Source organism: Artemia sp. Qi Xiang Cuo, chromosome 17, assembly GCF_049724085.1.
Source record: "Artemia sp. Qi Xiang Cuo chromosome 17, ASM4972408v1, whole genome shotgun sequence".
In the NCBI taxonomy this organism is placed as follows: Eukaryota; Metazoa; Arthropoda; class Branchiopoda; order Anostraca; family Artemiidae; genus Artemia; species Artemia sp. Qi Xiang Cuo.
The window spans coordinates 19,508,916-19,529,109 of record NC_142810.1 but is presented as its reverse complement, the minus strand read 5'-3'; the positions used below and the strand labels follow the sequence as shown (position 1 = coordinate 19,529,109).

Below are 20,194 nucleotides of genomic sequence, written 5' to 3'. Positions count from 1 at the left end.
AGGGTACGTGTGAACAGAGTATGTGTGGATACGTTCAAAAAATTATGATATTTCAGAGTGTTTAGACTCTGACCTCCCCCCCCCCTTTCATGCATGTCTGCAAGCAACTTTTATAATAAAAATGTGGATTTAATTTGAAAAAGTTTTGATTACATTTGAGGATGGTGAACTTCAAACGCTAGACACATGAGACTTGTTACCATGGGCAATGTTTCCAGACAATTTTTTCATTTCTGTGTTTTTGAATTTTAATCCATGACATATTATGGGATTGGTCAATCCTGTGTAGACCCGTGAAAATGGCTTCATTAATTTGGAAGGAGCCTTTTCCAATTAATTTACTTAAGTGATATCAAATAACTTTAAAAGTGCATCTCGAAGAATATACCATTATAAACTTCTAAGAAGTTTAACGCAATAAACCTCTCCTTTATAATCTTGCATTACATAGATTGTTGAACTGATATATTTATCTAAAGAAATATTAAGTATTACAAATACTTAATGTAAGTATTAAGTATTACATTTTAAAACAGCCTTTAAATGCGTTCAAAGTAAAAATAACTTGATGGTTTAAACCCATGAAAAATATGGTTATGCTTTCATTTTTAGGTAACTGATCAAATTGCCCTCTTACGGCTAGTTTGGAGTGAACTCTTCGTGTTAAATGCTGCTCAGTGTAATATGCCACTTCATGTTGCCCCACTTTTAGCGGCGGCTGGCTTACATGCGGCACCGATGGCAGCAGATAGGGTAGTTGCATTTATGGACCATATTAGGATATTCCAAGAACAGGTAATCCCATTATTTCTCTTACCTAAACGTGGGTGACATCTAAGATTATTTTTGCCATGAGCATCTGTTTAGAAAGACCCGGCACTTCGGCTTGACCTGAGGTTTGGCCGTCAAAATACTTTCTATCGAAATAATAGTTGAGGTTTTTTATTGTTTTTATGAAAACACTGTTTAGCCAAGTTTGGAAAAGAGTAGAACATCACAGTAGACGACAGATGAAACTCTAGTTATATATAGAGATGAAACTGGAATTTAAAAGAAGGTGATGCAAATAGTAGAATAAAATGCATTTTTGAGTCATATGCACTTTTTAATGTAATTAAATTTTTTTTTTTAAGTGATCAAACATCAAAATGCACTTTTAATTTGCTTGAGCTACAACTTCTATGCGCCAACAACGCCATAGTTGTAAAATGACTTTGCGCAGAAATGTTGTCTCAATGCAAAGGTAAGTTCAAAAATAAATTTAAACAATTATTTATACGAAAATACTAAAAACTAAAACAAATAAGAGAAAAATGAGTTAGCATTGAAGATTCAACTAACATCTTTGGGAGGGAGGATTCGGGCTCTTTTCCTGAAAATCCCCATTTCACTTAATACACATGTTTATGCAATAATTTTTTTTATTTAATACTTCACCCTTTTTTTATATGCTACAGTTCTTGTGAGATGGTGAACAGACTCCTAAAAATTCCCATTTTCTAACTAATATCTTTTGTCTTCAGTTTTTTTTTGCTAAAGATTGATAATCAAATTTTACCCATTAAATACCACGATCCTGAGAAAATGACCTTAATTTCAAAAAAGGGTAGAAATATCCCAAAAAGTCGAGTGATCCTAATGAAATCACACCATCAGGTTCAGCATAACAGAGAGCCCTACTGTAGAGGTTTCAAGCTTATATCTATGAAAATGTGGAATTTCGTATGTTTTGCCAAAAGAAAGATCACTGATGCATGTGCATTTGTTTTTTTTTTCTTTTTCCCCTTGGGGGACAACGAACCAATGGTCTTAGTAGATCGAAAGAGATTTATAAATAAGATTTCCTGGTATGATTCAGAAAACCTTCAGAAATTAAATTTAAAAGAAAAATAAGTTTTTCAGCTAAAAGTTAGGAGCAACACCAAAATGTAAAGTAAACAGAAATTATTTCGTAAATGAGGAGGGCTGCCCCTTCTTCTTCGCACTTCTTACGTTAAATTCTGAATTTATGTTACAATTCTCTAAGAAACAGAATTCAAACAAAATGGCCATTAAATTCGAAAGAGAAGTATTTTTAAATAACGTTACGACTTCAGAATAAAAAGCGAGGAATGAGGAAGGGGACAACGCCCCTCCAGAATATTTTCATTTGAAACTGGGATTACCCAGATATCATCTCTTAAAACATATGCTTGACGGTCTTTTCTAGTGTCAATAGGATTTGTAACCAGGTTCTTCTTTGACATTTCAAGGGCACAGATCATTTCAATAAGACTTTTAACCTACCAAATAATACTTTTAATTTAGAAATATTTTTAGGTTGAAAAACTCAAAGCATTACACGTCGATTCAGCAGAATATTCATGTCTGAAGGCGATAGTCCTATTTACTACAGGTAAGAAATAAATATATACCTTTACCCTTTAACACTAAAGAAGACTAAAAATCAAAATAAAAAAGAGCCGTATTATTCCTATCAAATTGTGATTTATTTTCAACTTCTCATAATTTCATTTTTTCGTGGGGAGGGGGGGGTCTCAGTTTTTATAGCAGTGCCTTTTCCATTAACGCTTAGATAAATTTAGTGTTTCTTCCAAATCACAAGATTTGTGTTTTTTTACCTGATGTCCTATTCTCCTGACATAATTGGCTCTTTTATTGCTATGTAAACTAATATTTCGAACTCCCGAGAAAGTTCTTGTTTGTGCGCCTGTTTCCATTAGGTATATTTGTCGTAGTTTACTTTCTTTCATATATACGCTTATTACTTGTGATTTCATGACGATTGCAATAGCTTCTTGCATTCTGGGTAATGCTTACCCCTTCTGATGTCAATTCGACCAAGTCCCTTTTTTTTGTCGTAAAGGTACATGCTTTGAATCTCAATGTTATACATTCTTAAGGATATTCGCGGTTACTAAGAATCAACATAAATCTTTCAAAATTGCTTCGCGATAAGATATTAATTTTTATTTTAAAGTTTATTTGAAAACTAAAATTGTAAAATTCACTTAAAATTTAGTTTTCTACTCTGTTTAATTAACTAAACAAACAAACCCAGCAATTCTTTAAATTGATCTATTGCTTATTCCATGGGTAAAAAGTCAAGAAAAAATCTACATTCATTGTTTAGGATGATTGCTGCAGTTTCAAACGGTTCGTGGTAACGAACTGTAAGTAAGGAGTGACTCGACTCAATAGTAAATGAAACTGTAAAAACCGGAATTTTAATATCAGTAGATACATCAAAAGCCTCAGCTTATTATGTTGATTAAATAAAAAAAACAAGTTTTTTAAACTGAAAGTAAGGAACAACATAAAAACTAAAACGAATATACATTACTACGTATATATAGGGGCTGTCTCCTCCTCAACGCCTCGCTCTTTACGCTAAAGTTTTTTATTGTTTTAAAAAATAAAGTTGTGTGACACAGTCAAACATTAGCGTAAAGAGGGAGGCGTTGAGGAGGAGACAGCCTCCTTTCATATACGGAATAATTTCTCTTCGTTTTAGGTTTTAATGTCGTTCCTTACTTTCAGTTAAATAAAACTTGTTTTTTTTTATTTAATTTCTGATCGTTTTATAGTTAATACAGCTTTTATTTTGGCTCACCGTCATTGAATAAGTAAACAAAATTTGCATAAAAATTTTACTTTTGTTTTGCTAAATGGATGTCTCTAAATTTGGTTATGACGTAATTTACAAATTAACTTGCGTAACTAACTTCTATATTCGTATATTTTTCTTCTGGCAAAAAATACAAAGTTGCAGATTTTTGCAGATATGTTCTTGAAACCTATGTAACAGGGTTTTCTGATACGCTGAATCTGACAGTGATTTTCATTAAAATTTTTTCACTTGTAGGGGATGTTTCCCTCCTCTTTAAAAAATCGGGTAAATTTTCTCAGGCTCGTAGCCTTTGATGAGTAATACTAAACTTAATAAAATTTATATATTTATAATCAGCATTATAAACACATTCTTTTGATACATTTATTGACATCAAAATTCCGTTTTTAAAAGTTTCTATTACTATTGAGCCGTATCGCTTGTTTTTTTTTATTGTTTTTTTATTACGTATATGTTATTACGTATATGAGGGGGTTCTACCCTTAGTCAATACCACACTCTTTACGTTAAAAGTCAAAAAAAAATTAATTCACAAAACCCTGAATCACAAAGGCCGTTTAAATAGAATAAACAGCTCTTTTGAAAGCACAAAAAAAACTGTTGCATAAAGAGCGAGGTATTGAATTGGGGGAGAACCCCCTCATATACGTTATAATTTCTGTTCGTTTTAAGTTCTAATGTTGCTTCTTATTTTCAGTTGAAAAAAACTTGTTTTTTTTTATTTAATTTCTGATCGTTTTTTAAATAATGCTTGTAAATCCGGTGCCCCCTTCGTATAAATGTCCCCTACCCCAAAGAAACATCCTCCACGGAAGGATTCTCCCGAGTAACCCCCTCCTCCAGCCCCACCCTCCATAAAAAAATCCTTCCTGGAAATGTCTGTATATTTCCCAATAACCAATAAATAATACTGGCAAGTCCGGCGCCCCCTTTATGGCAATTTCCCTTCCCCTATGAAAACTTACTTCATGGACAGATCCTCCAACATAACCTCCGACCCCCGCCCCCCACACTACCAGAAAAAAACCCTCCTGAAAACTTCTGTATACTTCCCAATAACCAATACTATATGTTAACATTGGGTAAAGTTCATAACTTTTAGCCCTCCCCCCCCGGGGACTTTGGGTGATTAAGTCATCCTAAAAGACATAGTTATCATATTTTCGACCATGCTGAACAAAATAGCTATCTCAAAGTTTTTATCGGGTGAGTTTGGGAAAAAATGAGCGTGGGAGGGGGCCTAGTTTCCCTCTATTTTTTTGGTCACTTAAAAATGGCACTAGAACTATTAATGTATAGTCCACTTAGTCCTCCCACAATATTTTATGGGCCCTGATTTAATAATATTTTTCCTGAAAAAAAACAACAAAAAAAACAAATAAACACGCATCCACGATCTTTAGTTTGTCAAAAAATGCACACTTTTGCATTTTTGTAAGTAGGAGCTCGAAACCCTTACAGTAGGGCTCAAAGATGTACAACATCTGACAGTGTTTTTGTTCACAAAGTTATCTGGCTTTTCAGGGGCCTTTCCCCCTTCTTTTGAAAATCAGCCAAATTTTCTCAGGCGCGTAACTTTTGATGGGTAGCACTAAACTTGATGGAAGTTATATATTTGAAATCAGCATTGAAATCTGATTCTTTTGATTTATCTATTGGTATCAAAAACCCGTTTTCAAGAGTTTCAGTTATCATTGAGCCGGGTCGCTCCTTACTTACAGTTCGTTACCACGAACTGTTTGATTCCAAATATATAGGATTCAGCATGTTTAGTGTTACCAATCAAAAGTTAAGAGCCTGAGAATATTTGCCTGATATTCAAAGTAGGGGAAACACCCCCTAAAATTCAAGGAATCTTAATGAAAATCACACCATGAGATTTAGTGTACCCAAAAACCCTACTGTAGAAGTTTCAAGCTTCTATTTATAAAAATGTGGACATTTGCTATTTTTGCCAAAAGACAGATCACGAATGTGTGTTTATTTTTTTTTCCCTGGGGGGATTATATTGAAATAAAGGTCCTCAAAGATCGGGAGAGGGTTCATTCGAACGGAAATTGAAAGCTTTAGTGCCCTTTTTCAGTGACCAAAAAGACTGGAGGGCAACTGGGCCCCCACCCACAGCGATTTTTTCCCCGAAATTATCAGATGTAAATTTTGAGACAGCTATTTTGTTCAGTATAGTTGAAAGATCAAATAAATATGTCTTTAGGTGTAAAATGACCCCCACAGTCCTTGGGAAGAGGCATGTAAATTATAAAATTTGCCCGTTGTTTACGTATAGTATTTGTTATTGGGAAGTATACATAGATTTTTCGGGGAAGGAGGTTGTGCTTGGGGATGTTTTCTACTGGAAGAATCTTCCTTGGAGAGGAAAATTTTCGGGGGGGGATTTTCCAGTAGAAATGTTACACAGGGGGGACTTGACAGAATTACTATACGAAATTCTTTTTAATTATCTTACATTCTCTTTGCCAAATTTTACATATAGGTATGTTCCGGGGGAATTATTCGGGGGCTATTTTCCACGTGTTTTGATTTCCGGGAAATAATTTCCAAGGAAGATGTCATTTCTGGAGTGATCGAGAAACCGATTAGAGATTAAAGTCTTATTCAAATGAAAGAATGCTAAGGAGGATTTTTCAGGCTGAATCGTCCGCAAGTAATTTTACGGGGAGGGGCATTTTCAACGAAGATGGAACTGTCTGGGGGTTGCCCCCTCCTCATTACCTTGCTCTTTACACCAAAGTTTGACTGTTTGTCCCAATTTTTAAAGAACGGCTAGCTTTTTTAGAAGGGCTAACAGCTTCAGAGTAAAGAGCAAGGTATTCAGGAGGGGGCAACCCTTCATATACGGAATAAATCTGTCAAAATTAATATGCAAATTTGGTTTTAATTTTTCATGTACGGCGAGCCAAATTCGAACCTGCATTAGTTGAAAAACGCTCAGGAATTAAATAAAAAAACAAGTTTTTTCTAACTGAAAGTAAGGATCGACATTAAAACTTAAAACGAACTCAACAGATTGGGATAGAAGCCTGCTAAAAAGTTGTATGATGCGCCAGTTTATAACCACCAATAAAATTAATTTGTCGTGCAGTGTGAGATCTCTTTTTGAAGACTACCTATTAAATAGCTGGAAAAATACTCTAAAGCATGTAATATTGAGAAATTTAGGTGGAGCTGTTTAGAACAAGTATTACAAAAATTAATATTTTACCGGTGTATAGGTCTTCATGCCACCAGTCAAATCACTTTTTTTTCTGAGCGATAAACCTATATTTCCAAGAAATTTAGCTTTTTTAGGGCATTTTTAGAGAGGCTTCTAGTGCTTTGTCTGGCTTTAAGCGTTTTGAAAATCTTCGCTATGCATATTTTTTTCTTTTTCTCCATATTGTAGAGCAGCTAATAGTTTCCGTCAATATCAAACAGTTCGTGGTAACGAACTGTAAGTATGGAGCGACCCGGCTCAATGGTAACCGAAACTCTAAAAAACAGAATTTTTATACCAATAGATACATCAAAAGAATCATATTTTAATTCTGATTTCAAATATATAATTTTCATCAAGTTTAATATTACCCATCAAAGGTTACGCGTCTGAGAAAATTTGGCTGATTTTTGAAAAAGGAGGAAAGACCCCCTAAAAGCTAGAGAACCTTAATGAGAATCACACCATCATATTCAGCGTACCAGAGAACCCTACTGTAGAGGTTTCAAGCTCATATCTACAAAAATGTGGAATTTTCCATTTTTTGCCAGAAGAAAGATCACGGATCCGTGTTTATTTGTTTTTTTTGTTTTTTTTGTCTTTTTTGTTTTTGTTTTTTTCTTTTTCCCAGGTGTGATCGTATCGACCCAGTAGTCCTAGAATATCGTGGGAGGGATCTTATATAGGAGGATCTTTTCATGAAGGAAGTTTTCATGGGGGTAGGGACATTGCTATGAAGGGGGCGCCGGATTTCCCAGCATTATTTAAAAAAAAGATCAGAAATTAAATATAAAAAAACAAGTTTTTCAACTGAAAGTAAGGAGCAGCATCAAAACTTAAAACGAACAAAAAATATTAGCTATATGATTGGGTTCACCTCCTAGTCAATGCCTCCCTCTTTAAGCCAAAGATTTTTTAGTACTTTCATAAGAGCTATTTATTCTAATTAGCGGCCTTTGTGATTAAGGGTCATTTTTAAAGAATTTGAACAAAATTCAAACTTTAGCTTAAAGAGCAAGGTATTGACTAGGGTTAAGTAAGTTAATTTGTAAATTAGGTCAGAACCAAATTTAGAGACAGCCATTTAGCAAAAGAAAAGTAAAATTTTTATGCAAATTTTGTTAACTTATTCAATGACGGTGAGCCAAAATAAAAGCTGCATTAACTAAAAAACGATCAGAAATTAAATAAAAAACACAAGTTTTTTAAACTGAAAGTAAGGAGCGATATTAAAACTTAAAACGAACAGAAATTATTCCGTATATGAAAGGGGCTGTCCCCCCCTCAACGCCTCGCTCTTTACGCAAAAGTTTGACTCTGTCTCACAACTTTGTTTTTTATAACAATAAAAAACTTTAGCGTAAAGAGCGAGGCGTTGAGGATGGGACAACCCCTTTCATATGCGGAACAATTTCTGTTCGTTTTAAGTTTTAATGTCGCTCCTTACTTTCAGTTTAAAAAACTTGTTTTTTTTACTTAATCCATGTTCAAGATCAGGTCAGTCTAGTGCTTTGTCAACCTACTTCAATAACTATTAAACATAATTGAAACTCATTAACAACAGCATTAGGAAGAAAGCAATTTCCATTTTCGTTGAATGGAAAACTCGTTTTTCCACTGATTTCCGACATTTCTAAGCGTTGAAGCATTTGATCGATTACCGAAACAAATCCAATCTGGTCTTGAAAACACCAAGAAAATTACCAAATCCCTAACTCACTCTCCTACTTTTGAATTATTCATGAGTGAAAAGAGTGTTACTTGGATAAATTTGATTTACTGACCAATGTCCCAATATTCTAGTGATGGCTAAAACCAGCATGCATAGATAAAAAGTAATTTTAAGTTAGGAAATGGGATTTTGGCTAGTCAAGATTCATATTGACTGATGGGACCATCTTTTTGTGTCCCTTCGTAAGTAGTATTCAAAGGATTTTATCATAGATATAAACTATCATAGGCAGCGCATTAGCACTGCCCAAGTAAAGAGCGATGTGTGGACTATGTATTACTTATTTATTCATTCTTTTTCTTTTTTTTCTTTTTTTTTAGACCAGGATACTTTTTATGTCGTAGAAACTTCGAAAAGGGCTCATTCGATTGGAAATTGAAAGGGCTAGTGCCTTTTTCAATTGTCGAAAGTGATTGGAGGGTAACGAACTCCCCTCATACGCCCACCATTTCCCCAAACACATCCAATCAAAATTTTAAGATAGCCATTTTGTTCAAAAAAGTTTAAAGGTCCAGAAATTATGTATTTGAGAATGACAGCCTTCCCCCTACAGTCCTCAGGGCAATGGTTGTAAGTTATGTCCTGGGAGCATTTAAGGTTGCATAGAAAGGGTAATCGTATAAACTTCGGAGGGGGCTCTTTGGATTGTTAATTAGAAATTTTAGTGCCCTTTTTGAGATTCAGAGTGATGAGAGGATGGATACTCCCCCCCCCTACACCTTATATTTTCCCGAAATGTATCTAATAGAAATTTTGAAATGACCATTTGTTGCCGTAGAAACTTCGAAAAGGGCTCATTTGATTTGAAATTGAAAGGGCTAGTGCCCTTTTTAATAGTCGATAGTGATTGGAGGGCAACTAACCCACTCACCATTTTCCCAAACACATCCAGGCAAAATTTTGAGATATCTATTTTGTTCAACGTAAATGAAAGGTCCGGAAATTATGTCTTTGAGGATGAAACCCCCCCCCCCAGAGTCCTCAGGACAATGGTTGTAAGTTATCCCCTGGGGCATATAAGGTATGTTTAGAATGGGTGTTCGAATAAACTTCGGCGGGGGCTCATTGGATTGTTAATCAGAAGTTCTAGTGCCCTTTTTAAGAGTCAGAGTGATCGGGGGGTGGATACCCCCCCACGCCTCGTATTTTCCCGAAATGCATGGGATATAAATTTTGAGATGGCCATTTGTTGTCGTAGAAACTTTGAAAAAAGCTCATTGGATTGGACACTGAAAGGGATCCAATCAAAATTTTGAGATAGCCATTTTGTTCAGCGTAGTTAAAAGGTCCGGAAATTATATCTTTGTGGGTGACAACCCCCCCCCCCCCGGAAGTCCTCAGGGTAAGGGATGTAAATTATGCCCTGGGGTCCTTTAAGGTTTTTATAGAAAGGGTGGTTGTATAAACTTCAGATGGGGCTCACTGAATTGGTAATCAGAAGTTTTGGTACCATTTTTAAGATTCAAAGTGATCGGAGGGTAGAAACCCCCCTCTCCTCACACCTCGTGTTTTCACAAAATGCGTCTGATAGAGATTTGGAGATGGCCATTTATTGTCGTAGAAACTTCAAAAAAGGCGAGAGGATTATGTGGGAGGATCTTTCCATGGAGGATGTTTTCATGGGGAAGGGATATTTCTATGAAGGGGGTGCCAGATTTCCCAGTATTATTTTAAAAACGATCAGAAATTAAATAAAGTAACAAGTTTTTCCAGCTAAAAGTAAGTAGCAACATTAAAACGAATAGAGATTATCACGTATATGAGGAGGTTTGCCCCCAACTCAATACCTCGCTCTTTACGCTAAAGTTTTTTTTTAGTATTTTCAAAAGAGCTATCTATTCTAATTAAATGGCCTTTGTGATTCAGGGGTCATTCTTAAAGAATTGGAACAAAATTTGAACTTTAGCGTAAAGAGCGAGGTATTGACGAGGTGGTGAACCCCCTGGAAAGATATAGCATTGTTATTAACTGTTTAATATTTATTTTCTTATTTCGATTTGTAATTACAGTCTCAGAAGGAGAAATATTTAGCAAATAGTTCGTGGTAACTAACTCTAAGTAAAGAGCGGCTTGGCTCAATAGTAACCAAAACTCTAAAACCGGAATGTTGATATCAATAGATGCATAAAAAGAATCGACTTATTAGGCTGATTTCAAATATATAAGATTGCTCCCAATTTTTAAATATCGACACCTGAAACACAAACAGGAAGCTTTTTAAAGAGTGCTAAAAACCTTAGCACGAAGAGCAATTCCTTCATACATGGATTATTTTCTCTTCATTTTGATTTTTAATGTTGCTCCTTAATTTCACTTGAAATACTTTTTTTTTAAATTAATTTACAGAGCCAAAATTATAGTATTGCAGACTTTTTCTTAGAGAACGACCTAAACGTGTTTTAAAAAATTAAAAATTTTCCAAATTTTACTTGTTTTCAACCTATTTTTTAATCTTAAAAACTTAGTTTTTTGTCCTTATTTCCAGACACATTGTCAAAACGAAAGTCTCGTTTCCAAACGTAAGGGAAGTCGTCCCTGAGTGGGTTGGGAAGGTGCCGCAAGCAACGATTTAAGGGAAATGGGAACGTCTTGGGAGGTTGTTAGCTGGGAGGCTTTGAATTGATTGGGACAGAGGAGGAGTATAGAGAGCTGTGTTGGCCTGAGGTGGCTATGTGCTGCAGTTATTTGTTAGTAGTAGTAGTAGTTTTCAGAGCGAAAATGACAAGCAAAAATGCAGGGAATTATATAAAACAAGAGTCACATCACTTTTATCAATTTTTTTTTCGCATTTTCTAGTTTTTTGTTTTTTTTCAATTTTCAAGGTTCAGGAGAAACTTTAGAGGTGTTTGTCTTTAATGTTTACTAAAATTAAATACAAAAATTTATTTTTATATTTTAATGGATTTTCAAAAGAAACTTCATTATACCACTCATCAAATTTACTGTTTGCAAATTACTGCTTTGCAAATTAAATGAAGGGGAGCCTGAACAATGTTTAATTGCAATTAAACACAGTCATTTTTTTGCATTCTAATCTGTTTTCCAAAGAAACATGATTATATTACACAGAGAATTTATTTTTCGAGTTACTTTAAATTTGTGAATTTAACTGAGAGGAGTCTCGTTAATGCAAACAAGGATACTTTTTTTCAAAACTAATTTGTACATTTAAAACCATAAAGAAAGGGGGCTTCAAAAACTAGATTCTTGTCTATGACCCTTGTTTGCATAAAAAAGAAGGAGAAAAGAAAAATCTAGGATCATAGGTAACGCGAAAAGCAATTAAACATTCACTTTAACTGAAAGGTTCCCAAATTTGTTTGGCCTAATGCCCCCTTAAAGTTATTAACTACCCCTTTACAGTTATTCATCGTCATCAAATGCACATTTGGTCATCACTACCCCTCCCAAAGCGCTCGCTTTGGGAAACACTGTTTTAACCAAACTTTAGCTTAGCTTATTTAGCGTTCTTGACCTTTTTCAACTTATAAATCTTAAAGTTTCATAGGTTAGAAAATTACTGAAAGTGAGTCAGTTTGAGGTTTAATTAAAATTAAACAGAGAAAATTCTTCAAATACTAATGAATCTTTCAAAGCAATTCAAATCCCTTGGTATTTCTATTGTTCATTCAATTTATTGCCTCTCTTCGTTGACAACAAGATCACGAACGCGTAATAAATTTGAAGAAGAACTTGAAATATAAGAGCCTCATTGAGTGCGTGGAATTCACCGAGAGATCAGTTGCCTAGCTTAATTTTACATTTCTTTTTCTATTTCATCTCTATTGCTTCCAATAATAAAGCAAACATACATAAAACATATTTTTATTTAATCCTGGTACTATATCCTATTGAACAGCTATTACTAAAAATTAAAATGAAGAAAATGAAATTTAATTCGAACGCTATGGAATACGAAAATTATAATTTGAAAATTTAAATTACTTCATCTAAAAATTTCTACAGAGATCCTAATAATTTGTAGCTTGGCTCTTCGCCAAACTGTGTCAAAATAATTATCATCATAGAGTGTGTAAAATTAATTGCGATATGTGTCTGATGATCAGCCAAATTTATATTTGAGTTTTGACAAATACCATACCTTCAGTATTATAAGAAATAATGATTCTCTGGCTCGCTTTCTCTTATTTAAAATTTCATTTTGTTTTAGTCCTCTTGTTCTTCTTATAAGAGCGTTTTTTGTTGTCTTTGAATTTTCATCTCCTTTATCCATGTGGAGCTTGCAGCTGCACTGCTTTAGTTTTTTGTCTCGCACATTTAGAGTAAAACATAAAAGGTCCTGTTTGAATATGTTTGGCCTACACCAGATTGTCTTATGTTTTACTTTGTATATTTTATCTTTTATTTTGTTCATATATACTATTAATAATGATAAACTTCGCACCCACTAAAAAAATAATATAAAAATAGTATAGAAGCAAAAAAGAAACGACGGATACAAAAACAACAAAAGAGCGGAGGAATCAAATCAACAAAAAAAGGAGTAAAATGACAAAAATAGTAACTAAAAGGGGAAAAAAACTTATGAAGAAGAAAATAAATACAACAAGAATATCGATTGTATAATAAGACTGATTAGATGGCGGAAATGCCCTAAAATAAGTAGAACAAAAAGATTCTTCAGACAGTTTATCCCAATTTTTTATTATAATAATAATATTGGCTATTGTACCTAATTATAATAAGAATATATAATAAATAACTATTGTAAATAATTAACATATTATAATATATGTCATATTTTATAATATCTAACACTTATATATTATAATAATATAAAATAATTATAATAATAATATGTAATAATGTCAGTAGTTCCATGCTTGGCAAATACTTAATTTGGCAATAACGGTGAAGTTGTGATGAACGCCCTAACAAAAATCACGAGTAAACTCAATAACAAAAATAGGTTTGGCGGACCAACAGCAAATTATTAGCTACTAATAGTGTCAGATTCCCGAATAAATAGAACATGATGATTATAAAATGAGCCACAAATTTCAGAGCACTGGCCGTAAAATAAACAGTTTTGCAAAAAAAAAAAAAAAAAAAAAAACTGCTAACTGTGTCCCCCACGATTACAATTATTTTAGCATTGCTTGTTCTTACTTCATTTTTAACATCCTAAAAAATTGAACCTCGGGCAAGCAAGTTTAGCAAGTTTAATTAACGCAAACTTACGTTATTGAAGTAAACTAAACTACTTTAGACTACGCTAGGGGGGGGGGGGGTCACGCCCCCCTTACCCCCAGGATCCGCTGCTGAGTATAGCTTATTCTCAGCTTATTTTTTACATCCCTAAAAAAAAAAAAAAAAGTTCAAAACGCAGAAATTGAAGTTGCGTCTCTTCTCTTTCCTAAGACCCTTGGTCACCGGGCCGAGTTCCTTATTTTCGCTCACCCATTGTCATAACCATTCCTACTTTAAATCTTTTCTAAAAAGAATCGCATCTACAAAAGCTTCTGTTCTGTTGAAAAATTCAAAAATTTTTCTAAATTTGAACAATAGGATTTACAATCGAACGGAATTTCACACTCATTCAGCATAACTGAAACCCCCTCTGTAAACCTTGTCAATCCCCGGCGTAACAGTATACTATCAAAAAAGCTTCTGTGACACTAATCCCCCCGACAGTGAACACCCACACATAGATGGACACGGTCAGTTTCCTGACAAATCATTCACTTGTCCACAGGTAGACATTTTCACAATAGATAATTTTTGTCGGTATGGTTAAACGCTTCATTTTCAGACATTTATTGCCCGCCCTAGACGAATCAATCAGAACGTGCTGGTAAATGAATAGGTGTCACGTTCTTACAGACCTAGCTCGTAAATTTTTCAGTGTTGTCAAGTACGAAGGGACACTATTGTACTTGAGTTCTAAACGAAAAACTATAGCAGCTACTACTAGTAGATTGTCAAATCTTGAAGCCGCTTCAATCCACCTCAGAACAAGCTCTTGTTTCAGTGCTATTTTGAACAAAACTAAATATTAAATGTATCTAAACAAGACATAAATGTAAATCTCGTTTATAAACTGCTGTATCCATGTAGATGGAACTATTCTTTTCACATGCCTTGACTTTTTAACTCGTATTGGATACCTGTTATATCACGAATATTTGCAGTCTTACTGTCTGATTTCTGATCGTTGGAATCTGCAAAAGGGTAAGGCCAAGTCTTCTACCCCAACAGCCTCCCCACTCACCCACACCATTAGAACACCAAAAGTAAAATAAGTATCCCGAAGTCTGTAACTTTCAAAAACCATGATTTTCTGGTAAAAAAAAAGGTATGTTTTCAAACCATTGCTCCTCCCTCACTCTCACAACTCTTGGAAAATGTCCGCAGGTTCACACATTCCTACCCCCTTATGCAAATAAATAAGCATTTTTGTTGATCAAACGAATAGTGGTAACGAACTGTAAGTAAGGAGCGATCCGGCTCAATAGTAACCGAAACTCTAAAAACGGAATTTCGATACCATTGGATGCATCAACAAAATTGGATTTTTATGCTGATTTTAAATATATAAGTTTCATCGAGTTTAGTCCTACCCATCAAAAGTTACGAGCCTGGGAAAATTCGCCTTATTTTCGAGAAAACGGAGAGAAACACCCCCTAAAGGTCAAAGACCATCAGATTCAGCGTATCAGAGAGCCCTACTATAGACGTTTCAAGCTCCTATCTACAAAAATGTAGAATTTTGTATTTTTTGCCAGAAGAAAGATAACGAATGCGTGTTTATTTTTTTTTTTCCAGGGGTGATCGTATCGACCCAGTGGTAATAGAATGTCGCAAGAGGGCTCCTTTGAACTGAAATTAAAAGTTCTAGTGCCTTTTTTAGGAACCAAAAACATTGGAGGGCAACTAGGCCCCCTCCCACGCTCACTTTTTTCCCAAAGTCACCGAATCAAAATTTTGAGATAGCCATTTTGTTCAGCATGGTCGAAAAATATAATAATTATGTCTTTGAGGATGACTTAATGCCCCACAGTCCCCGGGGGAAGGGCTGCAAATTATGAACTTTGCCCAATGTTTACATATTATTGGGTAGTATACAGACGTTTTCAGGGGGGATTCAGGGGGATTTTTTCTGACAGTGGAGGTGGGTGGGGGGTTGGGGGTTACGTGGGAGGATCTTCACATGGAGGAAGTTTTCATGGGGGAAGGGACATTGCTATGAAGGGGGGGGGGGCTGGATTTCCCAGAATCATTTAAAAAACGATCAGAAATTAAATTAAAAAAACAAGTTGTTTCAACTGAAAATAAGGAGCAACATATAAACTTAAAACGAACAGAAATTATTATGTATATGAGTGGGTTTGGCCCCCTAGTCAATACCTCACCTTTTACGCTTAAGTTTTCTTAGTACTTTCATAAGAGCTACTTATTCTAATTAAACGGCCTTTGTGATTAATGGGTCATTGTTAAAGAATAGGAACAAAATTCGAACTTTAGCGTAAAGAGCGAGGTATTGACTAGGGGGCGAACCCCCTAATATACTAAAAAAAAATTATAAGAATATAGAAGTTCGTTACGTAAGTTAATTCGTAAGTTACGTATATTTATTACTAATAAAAACGTTCGTAAATAAAATTAAAAGTTTTAGTGCCCTTTTTAAGTAACCCAAAAAATTGGAGGGCAACTAGGCCCCCTCCTCCACCCCTTTTTTCTCAAAATCCTGTGATCAAAATTTCCAGAAGGCCATTTAGCAAAAAAAAAAAATGTAAATTTAATATGCAATTTTCATTTTAATTATTCATGTACGATGAGCCAAAATCAAAACCTGCATCAATTCAAAAACGTTCAGAAATTAAATAAAAAAACAAGTTTTTTTAATTGACAGTAAGGTAACATTAAAACTTAAAATGAACAGAAATTATTCCGTATATGAAAGGGGCTGTTCCCTCCTCAACGCCACGCTCTTTACGCAAAAGTTTGACTTTTTCTCACAACTCTTTTTTTAAAACCATAAAAAACTTCAGCGTAAGGAGCGAGGCGTTGAGGAGGGACAGCTCCTTTCATATACGGAATAATTTCTGTTTTTTTTTAATTTTTACTGTCCCTCCTTACTTTCAGTTAAAAAAAACTTGCTTTTTTTATTTAATTTCTGAACATTTTTGAATTAATGCAAATCTTGATTTGTTTAATTGTATTTTTTTTATTTAATATCTGCAAGAGCTTTCGTTTTTTTTTTTTTATTTTAAAATGGCAGCAAATGTCAGGTCATCCTTATTTACATGTAGGCTATGCAAGATTTCTTCTTGGTAAATTTTATTAGATTTCCTGATATTCCAACTTAGTATTTCCGCTTGGGTACTCACAAGAAGATGGAGACTTCGGCATTTGTCACCCTCTTCAGAAAATAAAAAAAATACATAGAATTTATAAAGGTTTTCGACATTTGAAAAAAATAAGACATTTCTGGCAAATTATATTTGTTCTAAGAACGACTGCTCAAGCACAAGGGCTGTTGAGTTTGAATAAGAAGCTTTTTAAAAGCACTAAAAGTCTTTAGTGTAATGAGCAAGGGGTTAAGGAGGTGCCACCTTAGCCACCGTAAAAATGCAGCATTTGACATTTTTGAACAGTATGTAGTTTCTCGAAAATTATTGAAAGTTTAAAATCTTACATATCCGCATCCATACTATTTAGCACCAACTAAAATTTGACTGAGCAAGAACATTCCTCATGAAGATGGGTAATGGAGGTGTTTGTCCTCTAGGAGATTTAACAAACCCAATGAGCGTAATATTTGGCAATATTTGAGGAAGATTTAGAATTTCTACAAAATAAGCTAGTTTTCAAACATGTGTCCTAATCCTTGACTTAATCCTCTGGATATGCCCTGTATTCTGATTTGAAGGGGTAAGAGGTCAAAACAGTTTTGTGGGTGAGATAGAGTCACTGATAGAAAATATAGTTTTTTTTCACTTTAAACAGTTGGAGGATGGGTAGTTGAATATAATTATTGTGCAGAATTACCCCTCCCTTCTAGGTTTTGAAACATAGCTTTTTGGTGGTATTTTCACTGAAAATGTCGGTACTTATGTGTTATATAATACACACTCGAGAGTCACTGATAGAAAATGTAGTTTTCTCACATTAAATAGTTGGAGGATGGGTAGTTGAATATAATTATTGTACCAAATTACCCCTTCCTTCTAGATTTTGAAAAAATAGCCTTTTGGTGGTATTTTCACTGAAAATGTCGGTACTTATGTGTTATATAATAGATAATACACACTCGAGAGTCACTGATAGAAAATGTAGTTTTTCTCACATTCAACAGTTGGAGGATGGGAATTTGAATATAATTTTTGTGCCGAATTGCCCCTCCCGTCTAGATTTTAAAAAATAGCTTTTTGGTGGTATTTTCACTGAAAATGTCGTTACTTATGTATTATATAATACACACTCGACAGTCACTGATAGAAAATGTAGTATTTTTCACTTTAAACAGTTGGAGGATGGGTAGTTGAATATAATTATTGTGCCAAATTACCTCTCCCTTCTAGATTTTGAAAAAATAGCTTTTTGGTGGTATTTTCACTGAAAATGTCGGTACTTATGTGTTATATAATACAGACTCGAAAGTCACTGATAGAAAATGTAGTTTTTTTTCACTTTAAACAGTTGGAGGATGGGTAGTTGAATATAATTTTTGTGCCAAATTGCCCCTTCCTTCTAGATTTTAAAAATACCTTTTTGGTGGTATTTTCACTGAAAATGTCGGTACTTATGTGTTATATAATACACACTCGAGAACTTGTATCACGAACATGAGACATTCCCGGTTTTCACGGTGTTTATACCCGGTTTTCACGGTGTTTATACCAGACAATTAGGTTCGGCTCGGTGGGAAAGTACATTAAAACTATAATTTAATTAAATATTTGGTTGGTATTTTGGTTAGGTTAGTTTAGTTTACGTTACGTTACGTATTTAATATAATGCGCTCTGGGCGGCCCCCCTTCCATAATTCTTTCTTGTAGTTTTCATAGTTTTCTTACTAAAATATTATCATATTTTGTTTTATTTCATTAACATTCACGAAACTTCACTTCTCGAGTGTGTATTATATCAAACAGTTCGTGGTAACAAACTGTAAGTAAGGAGCGACCCGGCTCAATGGTAGCCGAGACTCTAGAAAACGGGATTTTGATACCAATAGATACATCAAAAGAATCGGATTTTAATGCTGATTTCAAATATATAAGTTTCATCAAGTTGAATTCTACCCATCAAAAGTTACGCGCCTGAGAAAATTTGTCTAATTTTCATAAAAAGGGGGAAAGAACCCCTAAAGATTATAGAACCTTAATGAAACTCACACCGTCATATTCAACGTACCAGAGAACCCTACTGTAGAAGTTTCAAGCTCATATCTACAAAAATGTGGAATTTTGTATTTTTTGCCAGAAGAAAGATCACGGATGCGTGTTATTATTTTTTTTTCTCTCAGGGGTGATCGTATCGACCCAGTGGTCCTATAATATCGTGGGAGGTCTCATTGGAACGAAAATTAAAAGTTCTAGTGCCCTTTTTAAGTAACCAAAAAAATGGAAGGCAACTAGGCCCCCTCCCACGCTCATTTTTTCCCTATGTCATCTGATCAAAATTTTGAGATAGCTATTTTGTTCAGCATGGTCGAAAATATGATAAATATGTCTTTTAATATGACTTAACCCCCCGAAGTCCTCGGGGGAGGGCTGAAAGTTGTGAACTTTACCCAATGTTAACATATAGTATTGGTTATTGGGAAATATACAGACGTTTTCAGGGGGATTTTTTTCTGGTAGTGGGGGGGATGGGTAGGGGGTTTTGTGGGAGGATCTTTCCATGAAGGAAGCTTTCATTGGGGAAGGGACATTGCTATGAAGGGGACGCCGGATTTCCCTGCATTATTTAAAAAAACATCAGAAATGAAATAAAAAAAAACAAGTTTTTCAGGTGAAAGCATGGAGCAACATCAAAACTTAAAGTAAACAGAAATTATTGCGTATATGATTGGGTTCGCCCCCTAGTCAATACCTTGCTCTTTACGCTAAAGTTTGACTCTGTCTTACAACTTTATTTTTTAAAACAATAAAAAACTTTAGCATAAAGAGCGAGGCGTTGAGGAGGGGACAGTCCCTTTCATATATGGAATAATTTCTGTACGTTTTAAGTTTTAACGCCGTTCCTTACTTTCAGTTAAAAAAAACTTGTTTATTTTTTATTTAATAACACATAAGTACCTAAATGTCTTCTTTTGGGGTAATCACTGAAAAAAAACAAAAATACAACCCCCCCCCCCCCATCATAAAAAATGCCTTTTCCCTTAAGTTCTTGTGAATGTGAAACACAGAGTTTCTCCGCTTCTTCTTTTTGTATTTATGCAAGCGGGTATATTTAAACTTATCTTAAGTACTGATGCATTAGATGGTCACTTCTAAAAAGTCAAGTTTGGTTAATGCTAATGAAATAAAATAAAATAGGATGAATATATAATACTTTAGAAACAAATTTGGGCTATATATTTACACATTAGGGGGTGGGTAAAGCATACCGTATATTAAATACGTAACCTAAAGTACGTAACTGAACGAAG

The 20,194-nt window shown here is 34.4% G+C and overlaps 1 protein-coding gene across 1 annotated transcript in view; it reads left to right on the top strand.

The window, feature by feature from the left end:
- Positions 1-20,194, top strand: part of LOC148941989 (steroid receptor seven-up, isoforms B/C-like) — a 48,493-nt gene that overhangs the window by 12,395 nt on the left and 15,904 nt on the right. The window contains exons 4-5 of the mRNA XM_089103198.1: positions 613-795; positions 2,320-2,395. Of these exons, the coding sequence (XP_088959324.1) occupies positions 613-795; positions 2,320-2,395 (259 nt within the window). The remainder of the gene's footprint in view (positions 1-612; positions 796-2,319; positions 2,396-20,194) is intronic.